Genomic DNA, 22,628 nt, shown 5'->3' with positions numbered 1-22,628 from the left:
TGTTATGTATAGAATGTTGTGGGGGAGGCCCATGTAAAACTTGCACAAGGGCCCATAGCTCCTTAGCTTCGCCACTGAAAAATATTTACCAAGGTGCCAGGCTTTGGACACTGGGAAATGTGTTACACACACAGGTACAGTACATTTATTGTGATGCTGCCAATGTTTATTATTATTCATGTCTCAAAATAAAGTGTGTGCAATTCAACCAACAGGTGAAGAGTTTCCCTTGCTGCACCAAGGAGCTCTTCTTTTTTTCTCCCTGAGGAGGATCTGTCAGCTGCAGACAGCCAGACACAGCAGCAATGCCTGAATGGAGTGTGCAGCTATTGATTGAGCTGGTCTCAGGGAGAGACACCACGTGACCAAAGCAGGAAGCCAGGCTGAGCACAAGAGAGGAAAGTAGACAGCAGGCCGGGCAGAGGGATTGGATCTTGGCTGCCTGAGCGGGGGCCAGACAATTGGAAGGGGTAAGATCAGACACCCACTTATAGCTGACTTCACATTATCATCAGGTTTGAATTGGGCACTGTTTGTGATCTGGGGGACCCTGCTAGGTGTTTGTTATTGTTGTTTGATGCTGTAGATAAAGGGGAGCTAAGTCCTTATTTTATGCTGGGAACACAAGATGCAATTTCCCATCCGATTGACGGGTTATCGGATGGGAAGTTGTACTGTGTGCACACGTCTAAACTGCTCCTGATCGATAAGGAATCGGTTCTCTGATGATAACGTCTCAAAATCGAGTCTTTTCTCAATCGGAAACAAATTGTACATGTTGGCAATAAGACAAGACAAGACAAATAACATTTATATTGCGCCTTTCTCCTTGAGGACTCAAAGCGCCAGAGCATAATAATAATAATCTCCCAATTCTCCTCGATCGGATGGAAAATTGCATTAGAGAGAGAAACTCAGAAATGCAAACACACTGCAATCAAGTTTGTGGGCATCTGACACTACCACAACTCAGCCGCGATCTGTCAGGTGTATGGCTTGATTGTGTTTGTGATTCATGCTGGGACCAAAGAAAAACAAGCGAGAAAATATTTTGAATTAGCGAATCGTGATAAAATCGCTCAGTGTTGGGATTGCTATACAATTTTCTTGTGCTTTTATACAAACTATAGGAGCTCAAATGCACGAAAAATGCAGCAGGGCAGTGATTGCGATTGGGCGAAAATTGCCTCGCAAACAGATCCCACTAAGCTCACAGGGTTTCCATTACCTAGCGCTTTGCAGTCCAAATTAAATCGCAAGATGCTGGACTGTATTATATTCTGATGGCTCTGAACTTCTTACCAGCAGGTTTGGGGCTACTACATTTCCACATGGGGCTTTTCAAAAGCAGTCCTAGAAGGAAGTGGCACAGTGCAACTAACAGAATAATGGAAGACAGGCTGTCATACATCTTTGTATAAATCCATTTCATGATTTGTTTTTTTAGGATGGAGGAAATCTTTAGACTCCACCATGAGGAGATGAATAACCCAAAACCTCTTGCTGAGAGGATCAGAGCCATCAAATTATTAATACTTACTTGTGAGTGACAGCTACATAGAAAATAAGTAATTTACAGTGCAATTTACCCTGGGACAAACCTACATCGGATATGTATGTGTACTCCTATATTTTAAATTTTACAGCTTTTCTGGTTGAACTCGATGGATGTACAGTGCTGCCCATAATTATTTATACCTCTGGCAAATTTTGACTTAAAGGGATCCTGAGCAGTAACGTAAATTAAAAGATTTCACTTACCTGGGGCTTCCTTCAGCCCACCATAGGCTGCGAGGTCCCCCCAACGTCATCCTGGCTCTACGTGTTCCTCCGGCGGCACCCGTTACCAGCGACACCCGGGCCGGGTGTTGGGCGACTCTTCCTGGATCCTGACGCTCGTCGTCGTCATGCCAGCTGCTACGCGTCATCACGCTGCCCGGCATGACAGGTTTGCGCATGCAGAGTTTTCTAACTCTAAACCGCGCATGCGCAGACCTGTCACGCCGGCTGCCACGATGGCGTGTGATGACGACGAGCATCAGGATCCAGGAAGAGTTGCCCGACACCCGGCCCGTGTGTTGCTGGTAACGGGAGCTGGCGGAGGCACGCGTAGAGGAGCCAGGAGGACGTCGGGGGACCTCACGGCCTACGGTGGGCTGGAGGAAGCCCCAGGTAAGTGAAATCGGGCACCAGTGGACATTTCAGCATGACAATGACCCAAAACACACAGCAAAAGTGGAGTGGCCCAGCCAGAGTCCTGACTTGAATCCAACTGAGAATCTGTGGAGGGAGCCAAATATCAGGGTGATGGCAAGAAGACCGTCCAATCTGAAAGAGCCAAGAGGACGTCACAGGACCTCACGACCTATGGTGGGCTGGAGGAAGCCCCAGGTAAGTGAAATCGGTACTTTTCCGTTAGCCGGGCGCATCCACTAGGCGGCGTTAATTACTATTCCCCCTCCAGGCCGCCATGGATAGTAGGGAAAGATGTAATTCTGGTGGAGTTTTATCGCCACCTAGTGGATGCGCCCGACTAACGGAAAAGTACCGTGAAATCTTTTAATTTGATACTGCTCAGGGTCCCTTTTAAAGTTACTTTTATTCAACAGCAAGTAATTTTTTTGGATGGGAAATGACAAAGGTGTCTCCCAAAAGATAAGACACAAGAGGCATTATTGTGGAAAAAAAAAAAAACATTTCTCAACTTTTATTTACATTTGAGCAAAAAGTGTCCTGTCCAGAATTATTCATACTCTTCTCAATAATCAATAGAAAAGCCTTTATTGGCTATTACAGCAATCAAATGTGTCCTATAATTGCAGACCAGCTTTTTGCATGTCTCCATGGGTATTTTTGCCCATTCACCCGTTCATCTTGAGCAATGAGCTCTTTCAGATTGGAGGGTCTTCTTGCCATCACCCTGATATTTGGCTCCCTCCACAGATTCTCAGTTGGATTCAAGCTAGGACTCTGGCTGGGCCACTCCACTTTTGCTGTGTGTTTTGGGTCATTGTCATGCTAACATGTCCACTGGTGCCCAAGGCCAAGTTTCTCTGCAGACTGCCTGATGTTGTCGTTGAAAATCCTCAAGTATTGCTCTTTTTTCATTGTGCTGTTTACTGTGATTCGGTTCCTTGGTCCATTGGCTGAAAAACACCCCCAAAGAATTAGGTTCCCACCACCATGCTTGACAGTGGCAATGGTGTTCTTTGGGTTGAAGGCTTCTCCATTTTTACGCCAAATGAAGGAAACCTCATTGTGACCAAACAATTCAAGATTTGTTTCATCTGACCATAACACAGAAGACCAGAAGTCTTCCTCTTTGTCCAGATAAGCATTTGCAAAGGCCAAGCTAACTTTTGTGTGCCTTATCTGGAGAAGTGGCGTCCTCCTTGGTAGGCCTGAACGATTTTAGGAAAAGATTGAATTGCACGATTTCTGTCAGAAATTGCGATTTCGATTCGATTCACGATTTTCTTCAAATCAAGCTTTATCGCTAATTTCACAATGTACACCATAACATTTGCAAGCATACACTGACAGAAAATGACATCATACTATCAAACTAATGGTATGATGTCATTTTCTGTCATGTTTGTAATTCACAGGCAGCTCCCCACTATACCAGACAACAGCCATGCAGAATAGATTTCCACAAATTCAAAGTGCCCCACTGCAGCAGACAACAGCTTTGCAGAATAGGTCACCACAGTCAGTAACACCACAGCACAGTCAGGCATTATCACGCTGACACGCTGTGCAAAGGAGGTGGAGGCAACACAAACAATACCAATGTCACTGCAATACCATGTCTGAGAGCTCGTCGGATATGTTCCAGACATTCTCATGCTGCAGTGGTTTCCACTGTAAAAGTTTTTTTTTTTGTTTTTTTTTCTTTTAATCTTATTCTGTTTCAGGTACATGTTATTAAAGCCGGACAGGGCTCATTCACACTACAGAACGCATGCACAAACTCAATTTCGTGCATGCCTTGACGTGTTGCTATGCGTTAAAGCAGAGATGTGGGCCGCTGCAACACAATAGAACCTGCAATAAAATATTTTCGAACACGTTACATCGCAACACGTGGGAACCCAAAGCCGTACTGTGAATGGTAACATAAAAGTCTATGGACTATCATGTTACCATATGGATTGCATATGTGCAGTTTGTCATAACACCATACCACATCGTGTGAATAAGCCCTAATCTTTTACATCATACTAGCACTGCAAATAAATACCCTCCATTTAGTACCAAAACATGCATAAAACATTGTTATGCACAATTAATTCCTTTTTTGCAGCCCAGTAGCAGGATGTGCACTGTGTCTGTATGAGATGGGGGATGAGAGGGACGCTGGGAGAGCCACTACTTCATGTTGAAGAGTAAGAAAACACATCCTATAAGTAAAATTTACCTTTTAAAAGAAAAATGAACTGACCAGCTACCAAATTATCTTTCTTGCGCGATGCTGGCATTGTGAATGAGATGGTCAGTGCAGCTGTGACAGAGTGGGAGGAAATGTCGGCTGAATCCTCCACAAGTGATATACTGTATATACATTCCAGACTCTGCACGGCTCTCATTTTACTGATGTCTGGAAGGGAGGGAGCAGGTGAGGGCAATACCTCGGAAGCACCATGATAAGCAGCGTGCAGATCCACTGCCAGGCAGCTCCAGCATGCGCTGCTCTTCTTCCCGATACGGGGGTGGGGCCTCTGCATAATAGTGTTGTCCGGATCATGAACGATTCGGATCTTTGATCCGAATCTATTTTATGAGTCGATCATCCGAATCATCAAAATGAGTGATTCGGATCGCAAAAGGGGCGGGCCAGGAGCGACACGCCCCCTCTCAGCGGGCAGCGGGGTCTTGGAAGCAGAGCAGAGATGGATCGCTCTGTTGGAAGGGAGGCAGCCTTGCAGGGACAGGTAGATGAGAGAGAGGGGACATGGGTGCCACTGCCAGATATGTGTAGAGCACACATACTGGCTGCAATGTGCTGCTCATTATAGGCTGTCTGTTCCGTAGTGCTGCACAGTGAACACATGGGAAGCTTTTGGCTCAGCACAGCTCAGTAACTTTGCAGACAGTGTGATTGAAAGGCAATATAATCCTCCTGCACTCGGCACTAAACAGCTGCACTTCACTTCTGGGAATGCTTTCTTTCACTGTGCGACCTTTTCTTTCAAAGTGTACAGATGAACATATAGGTGAAATATATGTAAAGCATATGACTTCAGCATGTGGGTATTACGTGCAAACATTTCTGCTCTCTGCTCGTCCCTCCTCCCATCTCTTTCCACTCCCTGCCCTCTGTCCATCTTCTCCCCTTCTCTCTGTGTCCACCCCCCTCCCCTTCTCCTGTCCACAGACCTGTCCTGCTGTTCATTTCACCCCCGAATGCTTCCGGTAGTAAAATGATCCGAGATTCGGATCAAAGATCCGGATCTCTTCAATGATCCGATTCGAATCATCCGGATCATTGAAAAGATCCGAACTTCCCATCTCTACTGCATAACAACATTCCTCAAAGCCTCTCCTAACCAACTGGCTACAGTACTGCGAGCTGAGAGGGTGGGGAGGAGACAGGAGAGAGAAAAATCACCACGCTGTGGAAGCTGCATTTGAAATCGGATGGACTCGTGCTTCTCCGGGCACAGCCTAGTAGAGATGGGAAGTTCGGATCTTTTCAATGATCCGGATGATTCGAATCGAATCATTGAAGAGATCCGGATCTTTGATCCGAATCTCGGATCATTTTACTACTGGAAGCATTCGGGGGTGAAATGAACAGCAGGACAGGTCTGTGGACAAGAGAAGGAGAGGGGGTGGACACACAGAGAAGGGGAGAAGATGGACAGAGGGCAGGGAGTGGACAGAGAAGGGAGGAGGGACGAGCAGAGAGCAGAAATGTTTGCACGTAATACCCACATGCTGAAGTCATATGCTTTACATATATTTCCCAGGACGTCTATCAGGACAGCACCCCTTCTTGAGACTTGTCTCTCCACCCCACCGCTGGACAGGAAGCTAAAAGATAAAAATTTGCATAGCAGATATGCGGCAGCATAAATACCCCCCAGCTCACCTAGAGCCCTCAGTTGTTTTTCTGTCCTGGACGGAGCGCAGGGGATCCTCCGCGGTGCCATCATTGTCAGGCGGCAGGGGCAGCGGTGTTGCGGGCTGTAGCTGGAGCTGGTCAGGGGAGCCGGCGTGCAGCCCGGACAGCGTGGAGGAGGCTTCTCCCAACTTGGCAGCACCTATATACGCGCATGGGCGCGCAAAGGGAAATTCCAGACGTTTACCGGAAGTGCGTCACGCGCTGCGTCCCGCGTGACCGGAAGTAGGAGCGTCATTTGCAGGGGCAATTCGGCGCACCTGGATGGAGATAAGGTAATTACCCAACACTATTTAAATAATTAGCAGTACATGTTCCCACCCTTTGGCAACATGGAGGACGCTACAGGCCCTACTCCACTGCTATCTGCTGAGTCTGGCGCTGAACCCTCTCTGGTAAGCGGCACAGGGGTGCTCTAATACCGGGGGTATAGATGTGTGATGGGGTTTGAATGCTGCTGTATAGAGCTTCACTAATTTAGCCCATATTTTGCTTTATTTTAGCCTAAAAAGGATAAATCAAGTTCCCAGCATCATTCATCATCATCTGCATCTGCTTCTACATCTTCTTTTAAAGGGGAAAAGAAATGTCCATTATGCAATACAAAGATGTCCTCAAGTCGGAAATTATGTCACCATTGTACAGATAAAATAGTGAAAAATTAATCTCCTGTGATATTTAAGGATCTAATGGGATGGATGAGATCAGAAATGACCACAGCTATTAAGGAAATCAAGGATTCCGCCATAGCATCATCATCATCCTGTATCCAGGGGCCTGAGGACCCTAATCCTCCTCCAGGATCCCCTCTAGTCTCCTTAAATCCGGCACCAGTTTCTAGGAAGAGAAGGGCTGAGGAATCGGTAGCATCCGAATTATCTGAGGGAGAATTAGGAATTTCATCCTTCGAGGAAATTTCTGAGGATGAGGAAAGAGAGAAATCGGGGAAAAATCAAAAATTTGCTTTTTCACCTGATCTTATTAATGATCTATTAGCTGCCATGCATAATACTATGGGCATTGAGTCAGAGAAGAAGTCTCTATCACAGTTGGATCAAATGTATGAGAGCCTATCTGATCCTCATTCCTCAGTTATCCCGGTTCATTCTTCCCTAAAAAATATGATAAGAAAGGAGTGGGATAACCCTGAGAAACGGGCTTTTTGGCCAAGGACCCTTAACAGGCGGTATCCTTTTACCGTTGAGGATCAGAAATTCTGGGGTCCCTCTCCGAAGCTTGATCCAGCTTTGTCTAGAGTTTCAAAGAATACAGATTTACTCTTTGAGGATTTCGGGCACCTCAAAGACCCTATAGACAAAAAGACCGATAATCTTTTGAGAAGAGCATGGGAGTCCTCCTCACTTACATTCAAACCCGCCGTGGCGTCTACAGCTGTAGGTAGATCCCTTAAAACCTGGTTAATGGAGACTCAAAATAAAATTGCCACGGGAGTACCTAGGGAGGAAATCTTACAGGATTTTCCTAACCTATTTAATGCCACTAATTATATGACTGATGCAGCAGACGACACAGTGAAACTTACTGCTAGGACTACTGCATTAGTCAACTCAGCCAGGCGTGGTGTTTGGGTCAAAACATGGAGGGGAGACAATTCCTCCAAAGCCAAACTATGTGGAATTCCTTGCGAGGGAGAATTCTTATTCGGGTCTAAACTAGATGAGACATTAGACAGAACTGCTGACGTCAAGAAGAACTTTCCTGTAAAGAGGAGAGTTTTTCCTTCTAAACGTCCCTTTCGTGCCAACACAAAGTCAGAGTCTGATAATAAGGCCCCTACCAGGAGAGGTGGAGAGAAAAGATGGGCCCCTTATAAAGTACAGAAGGGTAAACCAGTCTTTGCCACCCATTCTTCTACCCAGGCTAATAAACAATGACGCCAGCATCCCAGTGGGGGGAAGGCTTACCCACTTTTACGAGACATGGCAAGAAACCTTTCAAAATCAGTGGCTATTAAAAATAATTCTAGAGGGATACAGCATAGAGTTCTCGCAGACACCTCCTCAAAAATTTCTTGTTTGCCCAATTCCAGAAGACATTGTACAGCGTCTAGCATTGGAAAAGGAAATATACTCTCTGCTACACAAGAGAGTGATCAGGGATGTTCCAAAATGTCAACAGGGATTGGGATTTTACTCCCCAGTTTTCCTGGTAAAGAAACCTCAGGGAGAGTTTCGATTTTATCCTGAATCTAAAGGAACTAAACAAATCAATAAGATACAGAAGATTTCGAATGGACAATATTTACTCTGTGATAACTCTCTTACAGAAAGATTGTTTCCTGGCATCCCTGGACTTAAAGGATGCATATCTGCATGTTCCAATTCATCTGAATTCACAACAGTTTCTCAGATTTGCGGTGCACCTGGAGGGAAAGGTAAGACACTTCCAGTTTAATGCTCTACCTTTCGGAATTTCTTCTGCTCCTTGGCTCTTCACAAAGATTTTGTCAGAAGTATTAGCAGTTATCAGGGACAGGTCCATATCTGTTCTTAGTTATCTGGATGATTTATTGATTTGGGGGCAATCTAGAGACTCAGTGTTACTACAGGTAGAATCCACTATGGAATTTTTGCAGTCAATTGGATGGCTTATTAACTACTCCAAATCATCCCTAATTCCTTCTCAGCTCATGGAATTTTTAGGGTTCAATATTTCCACTACTAATGAAAGCCTTTTATTACCAGAGAGGAAGGTTTCTGCAATACTTAATACTGTTTCTTCTTTCCAGCAGGCCCACTACATCTCCCTCAGAAAAGCAATGGCGGTTCTGGGACTCCTAACTTCTGCCTTTCCGGCCATTCAGTGGGGTCAATTCCATGCCAGGACCTTGCAAATTTGGATTCTGACAAAATGGAACAGGGATATAAAACTTCTGGACAAGAAGGTGTTCATTCCCTACAGTGTAAAGGTCTCACTCATGTGGTGGCAAGATCTCACTCATCTATCAGAAGGTCGGCTGTGGCATTATCCATCTCAGTTAGTGATAACAACGGACGCCAGTCTATGGGGTTGGGGAGCACACATGGATGGTCGTCCAGCTCAGGGACAATGGTCCAACAGGATGAGAACCAGGTCATCGAACAGCAGGGAGCTTCAGGCTGTTTGGTTGGCGCTACAAAACTTCAGTCAGGACATAAGACAGTGTCATGTGCTGATAAGGTCAGACAACAGCAGCGTGGTAGCTTATCTGAATCGTCAGGGAGGAACGAGAAGTTCATTACTGTGGTCCCAAACCAGACAAATCCTAAATTGGGCAGAAAGGAATTTAATGTCCTTAAAGGCCCGACATCTAAAGGGTACAGCCAACCAGTTGGCAGACTTCTTAAGCAGGTCCCCTCTGAAACAGGACGAGTGGTCCCTAAATCCATCAGTTTTTCAAGAGATCAAGGATCAATGGGGGTCCCCGGAAGTGGACCTCTTTGCCAACAAGGACAATGCCAAGTGTCAGAGGTTCTGCTCACTATGTCCCCTAGACAAACCTTGGGCAGTGGATGCTTTTTCAATAAATTGGGGAACACAGTTGATGTACAGTTTTCCCCCAATATCACTCATTCCACAGGTTCTGAACAAGGTTGTACAGGATCAAGCTCAAATGATCCTGATAGCCCCCTCCTGGCCGAAGAGACCGTGGTTCACTTTGTTACAGAAATTGACAGTAGGTCAGCCAATTACTCTTCAGAGTCGACAGGATCTACTACAGTAGGGCATAGCCTTTCACCCAAACCTTCAACTTCTTCACCTTACAGCATGGAGGCTGAGTGGAAAATCTTGAAGGCTAGAGGATTCTCGGATAAATTATCCGAAACCCTGATACAATGTCGTAAAAAGGTAACCAGGGATATTTATAATAAGACATGGAGAGTGTATCTGAATTGGTGTAAAGAGAAATCTTTAGATTTATCTTTATCTACGTCAGTGCTTGAGTTTCTTCAACAGGGATTACAAAAAGGATTAAGTGTCAGTACCTTGAAGGTTCAGACATCGGCAATCAGTGTCTTCTTGGAAAGGAGACTGGCGGCAGAAGAATACTTTATCAGCTGTGAAATGTTTTTTTTTTGTTTTTTGTTTTTTATTTTATTTTTTATTTTTTTTCCCCACAATAATGCTTCTTGTACATCGTCTTGTCTTTTGGGAGACACTTATGTCATTCCCCATCAAAAAATGACTTGCTGGTTGAATAAAAGTAAATTTACTGTAAGGCAGAATTTGCCAGGGGTATGAATAATTATGGGCAGCACTGTATGTCTTTTTTTCAACCCAAATAACAATGTAATTAGGATCCTTTACGTTCATAAAGGGTACAGAGCACCTGTAGTGATGTGTAAAATATGAGATAAAACTGTATGTATAGTCCCAGTAGAACTAGGCTGTAATTTTTTTCTCACTGTAAGGGTTAGGAATCCAGGGCTGTACATAACACTTCATCTGCTGTTGGGCTGAGCTGCTTCATGCCATATGCCAAGATGTAAAAAAACAAACGTGTTTTGGAAGTGTATAAACCTCATTTCACACTAAAAGGGGATTGGGCAACTCTGCTAACTAACCTTTGAGATGGTGTAATTAATATGCTGCCTTGAGTAAAGCCTGGTGCACACATGCAATTTTAATTGGGCAATTTTACCACTTCCATGGCCAGAGAGCTTACATACCCAATGTGTTCATAGTATTCAGAATCTGTTGTTCCTCATACTACATGGAAGCAGTAAAATTAGTCAGTGATCAGCCAATCAAAATCCTATGTGTGTACGTGGCCTTAAGCTCTAATATCAGTTTGTCCTCCGGTGCACTTGCCTTATGGTTAGTTTGTGAAATCCAATTTATTTAAATGCCTATTTACACTTTTATTCAGGTCTGCCCAAATGAAGTAATAATCTAATCAGAAGATGGTCTAATGGAGGACTCTTTAGACAGAGGACACCAGGAGGCCTCAGGAAAAATGAAGGATGACAGTAGCCACATTGCTGAGCAGATATTACACCTCACACTGGAGATCATCTACCTGCTGACTGGAGAGGTGAGGAGGATTCTGGGAATATCATGTGATCTCAGTTTTGCTTCTGTTGATTTAAGTGTACCAGAGATGGGGACTTCAGAAAAAAAAATACATACCTGGGTAGGCTTGAAAGATAAATCTAATTTAAACCGAAATCGTGATCACCAAGATCACAATTTCGGAATCGTCAAAGCGGCAATTATCGTGATCACGTCATTTCCACATGGGGAAGTTTGAAGAAGACGCTTCAAACTTACCCAAAAGTCCCGGCGCTTGAGGCCCGCAGCATAGGACATCCGCACGAGTCCAACGCTGCCGGCCTCCAACTCTTGTGCTTGGCAAAGCTCCGGGTTTCTGTATGTCACATGACATACAGGAAGTATTTCGTGCATTAGAGCCTGCAGGAGGCAAAGTGGTTAGACAGGCATCGCTGGACTCGTGTTGAAAGAGAGACAGGGGGAGAAAGGGGCAACAAACGGGCACAGACGGGGCACAAAGCTTGATTTGAAGAAAATCGTGAATCGAATCGAAATCGCAATTTCGGACAGAAATTGCTCAATTCAATTTTTTCCTAAAATTGTTCAGGCCTATACCTGGGGCTTAGTTCATCCGCAACTGGCCCCAGTAAGTCGTCCAGCCGGTGTAGGCGCAGTCCGGCCGCCCGCTACCACCTTGTCAGCAGGATGTTCCCGGTGATGGGAGCTTACGGCCAGACCGCGCATGTACAGTTGGCCCCCAACCAGAAGACTTTCCGGGGCTAATTACAGACAAATGAGGATGGCGGCGAGGGATGGATAAGCCTGGAGGGGGCAGGAGGAAGCCCCAGGTTTGTATATTTATTTTTTTTCTTCTTAAAGGAAGCATCAGTGGAAAAAAATGAGCTTTACTTACCCAGGGCTTCCTCCAGCACCTGGCAGCCGTCCTTTGCCCTTAGCCCCGGCTCTGGTGGTTCCCGGTCCCCTCCGATGCAGATGCCGACCTTCTACTGAAGCCTGTAGCGCAGCTGTCAGTCACGCTCACGTGGTCTGGAGCATTCTGCGCTCTGTACTTAAGACACCCCCCTGGTGGTGCCTAACCCTAACATCCTCCCTGGTGGTGCCTAGCCCTTAAATTCCCCCCCCCCCCCCACCCCCGGTGGTGCCTAAACCTCCTCCTGGTGGTGCCTAACCCTAACATCCTCCCTGGTGGTGCCTAGCCCTTAAATTCCTTTCCCCCCCCTCCCCCCCCGGTGGTGCCTAAACCTCCTCCTGGTGGTGTCTAACCCTAAGACTTTCAGGATACATTGCCATCCATCATAATGATAGCATAATGTCTGTGAGGTGCAATGAAATGAATCAGAATCTTTTATTTTGCCCAGTGTGACAAGTGTCATACCTGGAAGTAATGCAGCACCCATGTCTAGGCTCTAGAAAGCATTTTTCTGTATATTTATCTGTATTTGTTTTGTCATACACAGGCTTTCATCATAGAGAGGAAGCCATTCGGTGAGAATGTGATTTCCAGCAGACCATCTGTGTCAGCAGAAAGCCGCGATAACCGGAACCCTGTTATGGAGCCCGCACTGCCCTTCCTGTCACTAGAGAGGAACAACGACGAGAAGATTCTACAGGTCATCAGCCGAATCCTCAAGCTGCTGACTGGAGATGTGAGTCGTGGTAACCGTTATGGGAGAGTAGGAAGTGATTTTTTTTTTTATTTTTTTTTATGTTGTATTTGTGGAGGAGATGAAGGAGAATACCAGCATGTCTTGTTTGTTTCTGTAGGTGAGAACAATTTTGGAGAACGTCCAGAATAGTTGTGACCGTGACAAAGACCAGGACTCATCGGGTAAGATTCCAGCTGCGTAAACAGATGGCCGGTACCTGCAATGCTGGCGGGCACAGATTTACTTCAGTTGTCATGTTGACAGGAAGGCTCCTTTCACATTTCAAGTAAAAACGTTCCATTTATTGGTACGGATCCAAATGGATGGCTGATTCTGACAGGCTTCTGCGGGCAGCCTGTTTAAAGGGAACCTAAACTTAGAGCAATATGGATGTTTCCTTTTAAGCAATACCATTTGCCTGACAGTCCTGCTGATCTCTTTGGCTGCAGTAGTGGCTGAATAACACACCTGAAACAAGCATGCAGGTAATCCAGTCTGACTTCAGTCAGAGCACCTGATCTGCATGCTTGTTTAGGGGCTGTGGCTAAAACAATTAGAGACACAGGATCAGCAGGAGAGTCAGGCAACTGGTATTATATTAAAAGGAAAGATCATCCATATCCTTCTCAGTTTAGGTTTCCTTTAACTGATGCTAAATGCTTTTCTGCAACTAAGCAGAAAAGCATTTGGCATTAGTTCCCATTGTTCTGTATAGGGTGGATGCATAATACAGGGAGTCCCTGAGATACAAACAACCCGCTGATCCTGTTGCATTTCATTGTACATCCCCTTCCTGCTCTCCCTCAGCTTAGTGTGTAAATGCAGAGTACAGCACAGGAGAAGCTGTGCTCTCACCTCTCCACTGGAGTCCAGTGCTGTGCTTCCACCTGTCCGCTTTGCCTAGTGTCCAGCATCTCTTCCTGCATGTCACGTGATTACAAGTGACATGAGAGTTACACGCGCCCGATTTGACGTCCAAACGACGGGTCCAGTGTTCTCCCCAGGACCTATTAAGTGGGCGGGCCGCCCGGCTGTTTTGAAACCCCGCCCGGGTGCTCCAAGGCCCGCCCGCATCACACGCTCATGTGCGCTGCCGTCTCCCCGCATAGAGCGGGTCTCCCTCTGAATATAGCAATCCCTAGTTACGGCTGCGCTGCCCTCCTGGCGCCTGTTATATCTTCAGATCAGCGGCAGCCTCCTTGATGTAGTAGCGCTTGTCCACAGCACCCTGTCCTGCCGCTCTGCTGGAACACTGTGACCCACCTCTACCGCCCGCTTGTGCCCGGCTTCTGATTGCATTACGGCTTCACGCTGAGTGTCTTCACAGCCATGATCGGCTGCGAGGAGAATACACGTGCTGCAGGCAGCCCAAGGGAGCCACTGGCCAGGCCACTGTACGGACGGGGGATGGGTGTACTAGAGGGGACCGGAGGATGTGCTCCCTAGTTCCGGCTGCGCTCCCCGCCTGTAGAGTTCTCTTCTGTCCGATCGTCAGATCGCTGCCGCAGGGATATGGAAGAGAAGCGATGTGCAGCAATGCGCTATATGATGCAGCGCAGCCGGAACTAGGGAGCACATCCTCCGGTCCCCTCTAGTACACCCATCTCCCGTCCGTACAGTGGCCTGGCCAGTGGCTCCCCTGGGCTGCCTGCAGCACGTGTATTCTCCTCGCAGCCGATCATGGCTGTGAAGACACTCAGCGTGACGCCGTACTGCAATCAGAAGCCGGGCACCAGCGGGCTGAGGAAGTGAGTCACAGTGTTCCAGCAGAGCGGCAGGACAGGGTGCTGTGGACAAGCGCTACTACATCAAGGAGGCCATTCAACTCATCCTAATCGCGGCTGCCAAAGGGGTGAGCAGGGGGAGGGGGTGACATTGGGAAATGTTAAATAGCTCCCACCTGTCCCTCTTTGGGAGTCCTGTCCCTCTTTCCTCCTCATTTGTCCCTCTTTCAGGCCTATATACCTCTCGACTAAAAATGTGTTTGACTGTAAATTTTATTCCCATACTTTAAATTGATATATCACGAACGGTAAAATGTTACTATGAAACATGAGGAACATGAAGGAAAATGAACCAGGATAAAAAGGACCAGGGTGGTTTGAATTATAAAACAACGTATTTTTCTTATGAAATCTTTATAGTATGCATGAATAGGGTTGTGATGGGGTTGTGGCAGGGGCGTGGCTTAAGTGTCCCTCTTCCTCATCTCAAAAAGTTGGGAGGTATGGTTTTGGGGGGTAGGAAGCGGTGCTAAAGTGCAAGCATACTGGATCAGGGCAGAGGGGTACCCTATACTGCAGGGTGTAATAATCATAGAATGGTTGTGTATTTATAAATAGAATGGTTGTAGTAATGCTGCAATGTATGTGCTGTAAGAAGGGTGATGGGATCACTAATAAGCTGTAGGTCGGTGCAATCATGTGGAGTGTGGCGGGTGATGTAAGGGAGCATACTGAAGTGCAGTGATATGTGGAATGTGATAGTGGTACAGTATTGTATGAAATGTGTCAGAGTGCAATAACCTATGTTATAAGGAAATAGTATTGTTTGAGTTGTCTATTGGGAGATAGGTGGAGCTGCAGTAAAGTATTAGGTGAGAGTAATGGGGGTGAAGGGACGCATGGTGATAGGGAGTGCAGTAATGCATGGGATGTGATAGGGGTGCAGGGATGAATGTGATGTGATAGGGGGTGCAGGAATGCATGGGCCGTGATAGGGGTTGCAGAGGACGTGATAGGGGGTACATCCCTGTATGCTGGGTCCTATGCTGTAAGCAGAGTTGCCGGCCCTGCTTTCCCCTGGTTGCAACCCACCCGGCTACCTTTTCATGCCACCCGGCTGGAAAAAAATTCTGGGGAGAACACTGGGGTCGTTTGTAAAAATCCGATGTGTGTATGTACCTTAAAGGTATGTACACACATCTGATATTTCTGAACGACTTGTCGTTTGAACAATGGTTTGACGTGTGTACAAACGATCGTTAGACTGATAGCAGCAGTTTTGACTGATCCGCTTGGCGGATCTGTGAACTAACATTCAAATGACAGTTAGGTCTGTACAAATGACTTGTTGTTTGAAAGTCTATTAGTTTGACACTAAAGGTACATTCACACGTTGGATTTTCGCAAACCCCCCGATGTGTGTATGTACCTTTAAAAGGCATTCAAACAACAAGTTGTTTGATCAGTCATTTAATCTAGTACATTGTTTTATCCAGTCCATTGTCCATTTTCCATTATCAAGTTGGTTAAACGACATGCACATTAGGTAAATTAGCATATCAAACGACTTGTTGTTCAGTATGTACATGATGTCTGAACTACAAGTTGTTCAGAAATATCAGATGTGTGTATGCACCTTCATACACACCTACCAACTATCTGTCCAACTATCTGGCAAACTTGTCCTGTTAAGCCCCATTCACACGCTCAACAGCGGTCTTTTATGCAGCACAACTGTCAAACAGCTTTTGTTGTGAAGCAAGTTGAAACTACTATAACAAGTCTTTTGCTATTGTTCAAAAAGCTGGTAAGACTGATAAGAAGTCAATCCAACTGTTGAACAATAGCAAAAGACTTGTTATAGTAGTTTCAACTTGTTTCACAACAAAAGTTGTATGGGGCTTAACAGACAAGTTTGCCAGATAGTTGGTAGGTGTGTATGAACATTAAGTATTAACTGGTAGGTTAAAGGTAGAACTGATTTTCTTGAAATAGTAGAATTGTCTTTAGTATAATGTGGGTGTTTTGCATCTCTTTAATAAGGCACAGTAGTGACCTATATTAGACTGCATTAAACTATTCAGGATACCCACTTTATTAGTATGTAACCTCGCCTTCCCAGTGAGGTTTAGCCATGTAGAGCCACCTTCCCAGAGCAGTAGGGAGACAGATGAGGTATATTTTAACCAGTTCGGCCTATCTGGACGAGCTTTCTCGTCCAGATAGGCACTGCATCTTCCCCGCGATCGGGCGCGCGCCCGCGCGCGTACCCGCCGCCCCCCGCTAGCCCTCCGATCAGTGAATGGGAATATAATTCCCATTCACCGATCTAACCTCCCCGCAGAAATACCGACGCTTTCTCTCCAGAGAGCGCGGTATTTCTGCCCCCAGGAAACAACTCCTCTGATCTTTAGTTCCTCTATGCGAAATCGTTCGCATCTAGGAATTTTTTCACTGTGGCCATCTTGTGGCCAAATAGTAAACTGCACCCACATACATTTTTAATTAAAGAAAACTATTATTTTACATGTAAAACAAACAGTTTCCCTCCCACACCAAAAATTACCCACATACATTTTTTATTAAAAAAAAAATAAAAAAAAATACAATAAAAAAAACAAAAACAACATAAATAGTTACCCAAGGGTCTGAACTTTTTAAATATGCACGTCAAGAGAGTATGTTATTATATTATTTAAAATTATAAGCTTATAAATAGTGATGGACGCAAATTGAAAAAATGCACCTTTATTTCTAAATGAAATATCGGCACCATAAATTGTGATAGGGACATCGTTTAAACGGTGTAATAACCAAGACAGATGGGCATATAAAATACATGAGTTTTAATTACAGTAGCGTATATTAATTTCAAACTATAATGGCCTAAAACTGAGAAATAATGAATTTTTTTCATTTCTTTCTTAATCTTCCTGTTAAAATGGATTTAGAAAAAAATAATTCTTAGCAAAATGTAGCACCCAAAGAAAGCCTAATTAGTGGCGGAAAAAACAAGATCTAGATCAATTCATTGTGATAAGTAGCAATAAAGTTATAGGCGAATGAATGGGAGGTGAACGTTGCTCGGATGCATGAGATTTTCGGACTGCGGCGCTGAACCGGTTAAACTGGCTTTAGAGCACTCTGTAAACAAACATTCCACAGAAATCTCCTGACAGGACTAAAGATTTTTCCTGTGGAATGTACATTTTAGAATCTAAAGAGGAAAGGGTTTAAAAACAATGCAGTTATACCCGTTATGTAGGCTACCGTTGCTCTTTAAAGTAATCCTAAAGAAAAAACAGGAGTCAGCAGAGACAGATAACCACCCTTCCAGAACCTGTATTCTTCATTATTTACCGTTGTCCTATGAAAATCTTGGTTTTGTGGCTATTCTTGGGCCAAAACAGTTGGTCACTCAGCATGTCACTTTGTGCCATACAGGATTAAGAAAATGTAGTATCTGATGGGGCTGGACAAAGGGTTCAAACACTGGAAATATTTACCCGTATTTTACAGACTATAAGATGCACCTAGGTTTAGAGGACAAAATCAGGGGAAAATCTATACTAAACCTGGTGCATCCATGGTGAAGGGGCATCTTGTGGATTATGCCCCCTTTGTACCTCATGCCCCCTTGTACCTCTCCTGTCTCCCTGTGTCCTCATCTGTCCCCCTTGTCGTCCTGAGTACCCCATATGTATCCCTCTATCCTCCTTGTGTCCTCCTCTATGCCTCTTTGTGCCTCCCTCCCCCCCCCCCCCTCTGCATTGACACAGTACAGAGAGTCCCCGACATTGCAGCAGGTTGGAGGTTCATATTGGCAGGTGTTCACAAGTCAGGAACTCCCTGCATTTGGACTATAAGATGCAGTGACTTTTTTTTTCCCCACTTTTGGGGGAGAAAAGGTGAGTCTTAGTCCAAAAAATACAGTAACTCCACTTTACTTTTAATATCCTATTTATGTGAATTCATAATACTGTATATTTTTTTCAACAGATTGCTCTGTGGCCAGGAGCATGATGCGGTTTCATATTTGCAAAACCTCGGATTGTGTAGACCAAGCTTCAGAAGTCGTCATTGAAGAAGAACTTTCAACTGTATACATATTGAAAAATGGTATCTCAGTGACAGAAACCAATCCCCTAGATTGTGTGGTTTCTAAGTTGTGGAAACAAACTCAGACAGAAAGTGTTGATAGTCTCAGTATAGACAAGTTAAGCTCATATAAAGATGGTTGGACACAGACCGAATGTGAATCTACTTATATTTTACTGTGTGACACCGAGAATCCTGATCTCCTATATGATCAGGCAACAGTGAATACACTAAACACAGCCATTCAAGTTTTTGACAAGACATTGACTAGTCTGTCTGAACAAAAAACACACATTGACTCTACAACTGCTACAATTTTAAATTGTAATTCTGTGCTTGGTAACCACCAAGAAAACATTTCAGCGAAAGTGATAACTTGTAAACCAAGTGTTGAGAAATATATGAGAATAAACCCGGAGGAGAGGCTGAGTAATTTCCAGAGTACAAAATCTCCTGGTTCATCAAATTCTGATATCCATCAGGCAGACAGTCAAGTGAAGATATCTTGTGGTGACTGCGGAAGAAAATTTAGTTGTAAATCACACCTAGTTAAACATCAAAGAACGCACAATGAAAAGGCATTATGTAATTCATCTAGACCTCCAAAAACGTCTTGTTCTACTTTTGAACTTCGGAAGCATCATTTAGACCCCCAAGAACCTCAGGTGGGAAACTGTAATCTTGGTAGCAATCAAGAAAACATTCAAGAAGCTTGTCCTGACTGTGGAAAGAAATTCACCAGGAACTCTGGTTTTGGTGAACATCAGGGAACCAATGGGGTCATGTCTTGTCTTGACTGCAGGAAGAGGCTAAATGATAATCCTAACCATGATGGAGACCAGGAATTGCTGCAGGAAAAGGACTTTGCTTGCGTTGACTGTGGGAAGTTATTTTCTTACAAATCACACCTGGCTAGACATACAAAAATTCACAGTGGTGAAAAACTTTTTCTCTGCTCGGAATGCGGAAAGTGTTTTGGTCTTAAGTCAGCTCTTTTCAGGCACCAGATGATTCACACTGGTGAAAGACCCTTTGTTTGTACCGTATGCGGGAAATGCTTCAATCAACGCTCCCATTACATCAGACACCAAATAAGCCATAATGGTAAAAAGCCATTTTCTTGCTTGGACTGTGGGAAAAGCTTCATTCAGAAATCAGACCTTGTAAAGCATCAGGCAGGTCACAAAGGAGACAAATGGTCTTGTCTAGTGTGTGGCAAAGAATTCTGCTCAAAAACGGTCTTCATCAAACACCGGAAGAGCCATGGGGTGGTTGACAAAGCCATCTGCTCCGAGTGTGGAAAATGCTTTTCACAAAAATCTGCTCTCAGGGTTCACCAAAGGATACACACTGGGGAGAAACCGTTTACCTGCAGAGCTTGTGGGAATGTGTTTAACAGGAAGTCACTTCTGGTGAGACATCAGAGGATTCACACGGGTGAAAAGCCTTTTTCATGCCGGGATTGTGGTAAAAGTTTTACACGCACCACAAATCTCATCATACACCAGAGGACTCACTCGGGAGAGAAGCCTTTCTCTTGCACCACGTGTGCAAAATCGTTCAACAGTAACGCTGCACTGATAAAACATCAGAGAACACATGGACAGGATCCAAAGGTTTAGTTAACTTAAATCAAACCTGGCTTGCAACAAAAGGCAGATGGTAACTGACTCCATGGCGTCCCTAAACATGCTGTTGCTTCATGTGGCTGCCCTCATAATGAGCATTGGTCAGGTGGGAAGAGCGTATTTTAGTATGGCTTTGCCTGTTATAAGTTATACACAACACTATTGTTTTGTGTAAGCCCCTTTAGGTGCATTTATATCAGCTGCAAGCACATTTTTGTGATGACAGGTACAACCATAGATCATAACACGCATTGCGGACAACATCACAAGGCTTTCTCCCACAAATGCAATTACAGGTGGTCCCATTTTACACCTAGCTCATGCTGTCTCTGTCTTAGCAAGTCTCCATATGTACACTCCCTCGGATGAGCACTATACAGTCTAATCTCGTTATAGTAAACTCCAAGGGACCAGGAAAAGTAGTTTACTATATCGGAATTGTTCATACATTGAATATTTATACAAGCGCAGTTGCTGGGACCTGAGAATTGAGTTAACTATATCTAGAGGTTTACTATTTCAGCGTTTACTACAATGAGATTCTACTGTATAGTGCAGAGCACAAGAATGCTGGGATTGATTTAGGAAGGTCCAGCGAGCCATGAAAAAAAAAAAAAATATGCAACTTGGCTTGGATATACTAAACTGTGTCCACTATTGAGTGCCAAATATATAACTACCACTTGAGTCATATCAGACTATTGCAAAGGTTGGTGAACGGATAGTGAACAAATGATTTGTGCAGCTGCAGTAATGTGCACAAGCTTGCATTGAAAACTTTCTGGACTTGCACAGCATGTTCTGGTGTTTTCATGCACTAACTTTTCAGCAACCCTCTCTGTGGTTCATCATAACCTATACAAAGCTTGCTGGATTTTTAGCACTTAACGGTGGATACATTTTAAAGTAATCCTGTAAGTTTGTAAAACCTAAAATGTGGATACTTCAGGAGAGGAAAACCTCTGGATCAGTCAGAAGCTTCCCTTGTCCTCTTCTGCCTGTTCCAGCACTGAGATTCCCGAAGATCACAGGCGCTGTGCTTGCACTGTAGCACAGACCCACTCGGGCTCTGGTAAAAAAAAAAAAAAAAAAAAGCCGACCTGGATTGGGTCCGTGCAGATGGCTCATGCATGCGCAGTAGCACAGGCCTCAGCAGGCTTGCCTTTTCCCATTGAAGCCTGAGTGGATCTGTGCTACTGTCCATGCGCAAGGGTCAACAAGCGGCTTTGCAGAGGGAACAGTGACGGAATGGGCTGGTGGAGGAGGATTGGGGAAGCCTCTGGAGAACCCAGAGGTTACCTTCTCCTCAGGTGAGCAACCATTTGGAGGGTTATTTTCCCTAAAGGTTTGCTTCAATAATTCCAGGAGAGGTTTGCAGGACCTCTTATTTCCCAATGTTTAGAAGCTCAGGCCCTGTATGTTTGCAGAACCAGTTTGTGCCTTCATGAAGTTTACTGAGGCCCACTATGTCATTTGCCTTCTAGTGGATTCTCTGCAGAATTATATGAAGAATTTACTTACACAAGACCTGTGTAGTTAGAACACAGAGCCAACCTCCCCACTCAGTTATGCTACTGTAAGATAGATGCTTGTTTGGCTATTGGGCAGCTGAGATAACCGGGAGCACTACTGACACCGCGCTAGTTTTCTCCACCAGTGACAAACATAGATTTGCTGGAAGTATCTCAGGCATTCTGTTCTTGTATCTGATGGCTATAGCAACACATGAGCCCGCAGCCCAACAAAATGCAGTAAAATCCACAAACTTTATAGTAGCACATCGTCAAAAAGCTATGGACTTTGATTAAAGGGGAACTGAAGAGAGAGGTATATGGAGGCTGTCATGTTTATTTCCTTTTAATCAATACCAGTTGCCTGGCAGCCCTGCTGGTCTATTTCTCTGCAGTAGTATCTGATTAAAACCAGAAACAAGCATGCAGCTAGTCTTGTCAGATCAGACTTATAAGTCTGAACCACTGAAACACCTGATCTGCTGCATGCTTGTTCAGGGGCTATGGCTAATAGTATTAGAGGCAGAGGATCAGCAGGGCTGCCAGGCAACTGGTATTGTCTAAAAGGAAATAAACATGATAGCCTCCAGATACCTCTCTCTTCAGTTCCCCTTTAAGGACCGGCATGTCTGAAATGTGTCAACTGCCTTTCTTGTCTTTGTGGGTGTGCTACAATAAAGTTTTTGATTGTACTTCATTATGGTATGCTGCGGGCTCTTTATGCCGAACATGTGGAGTGATTGCCAGGCACCACCAGTGAGTAAGGTGGATGAAACGGTCAACTTCTGCAAACTTCAGCAATGCATGGGCATGTAAAAATAAAAACATTTACAGACTGCTGCCCTGTGGGCAAGTCATTTGTTTGTTTTGCATAGATTTTAAGT

At 44.7% G+C, this 22,628-nt stretch overlaps 1 protein-coding gene across 1 annotated transcript; it reads left to right on the top strand.

The window, feature by feature from the left end:
• Positions 1 to 374: 374 nt before the first annotated feature.
• On the top strand, positions 375 to 22,282 carry LOC137534333 (zinc finger protein 260-like). The gene is made up of 5 exons (XM_068255784.1): positions 375 to 470; positions 10,995 to 11,159; positions 12,595 to 12,783; positions 12,902 to 12,965; positions 18,507 to 22,282. The coding sequence occupies exons 2-5, from the start codon at positions 11,037 to 11,039 to the stop codon at positions 20,225 to 20,227; spliced, it is 2,097 nt and encodes a 698-aa protein (XP_068111885.1). The 5' UTR covers positions 375 to 470; positions 10,995 to 11,036; the 3' UTR covers positions 20,228 to 22,282.
• The last annotated feature ends 346 nt before the right edge of the window (positions 22,283 to 22,628 follow it).

Source organism: Hyperolius riggenbachi, chromosome 10 (assembly GCF_040937935.1).
Source record: "Hyperolius riggenbachi isolate aHypRig1 chromosome 10, aHypRig1.pri, whole genome shotgun sequence".
In the NCBI taxonomy this organism is placed as follows: domain Eukaryota; kingdom Metazoa; phylum Chordata; class Amphibia; order Anura; family Hyperoliidae; genus Hyperolius; species Hyperolius riggenbachi.
Note: the sequence above shows the minus strand (reverse complement) of the source record. Positions and strands in the feature narration are given on the sequence as shown.

What these genes read in the sequence shown, in the direction of transcription:
- LOC137534333 (XM_068255784.1), top strand. Translation starts at nt 11,037, where the DNA reads ATGGAGGACTCTTTAGACAGAGGACACCAGGAGGCCTCAGGAAAAATG. An exon ending in TCTACCTGCTGACTGGAGAG is followed by an intron (nt 11,160 to 12,594) that starts GTGAGGAGGATT and finishes TGTCATACACAG; the next exon opens with GCTTTCATCATAGAGAGGAA. An exon ending in CAAAGACCAGGACTCATCGG is followed by an intron (nt 12,966 to 18,506) that starts GTAAGATTCCAG and finishes TTTTTTCAACAG; the next exon opens with ATTGCTCTGTGGCCAGGAGC.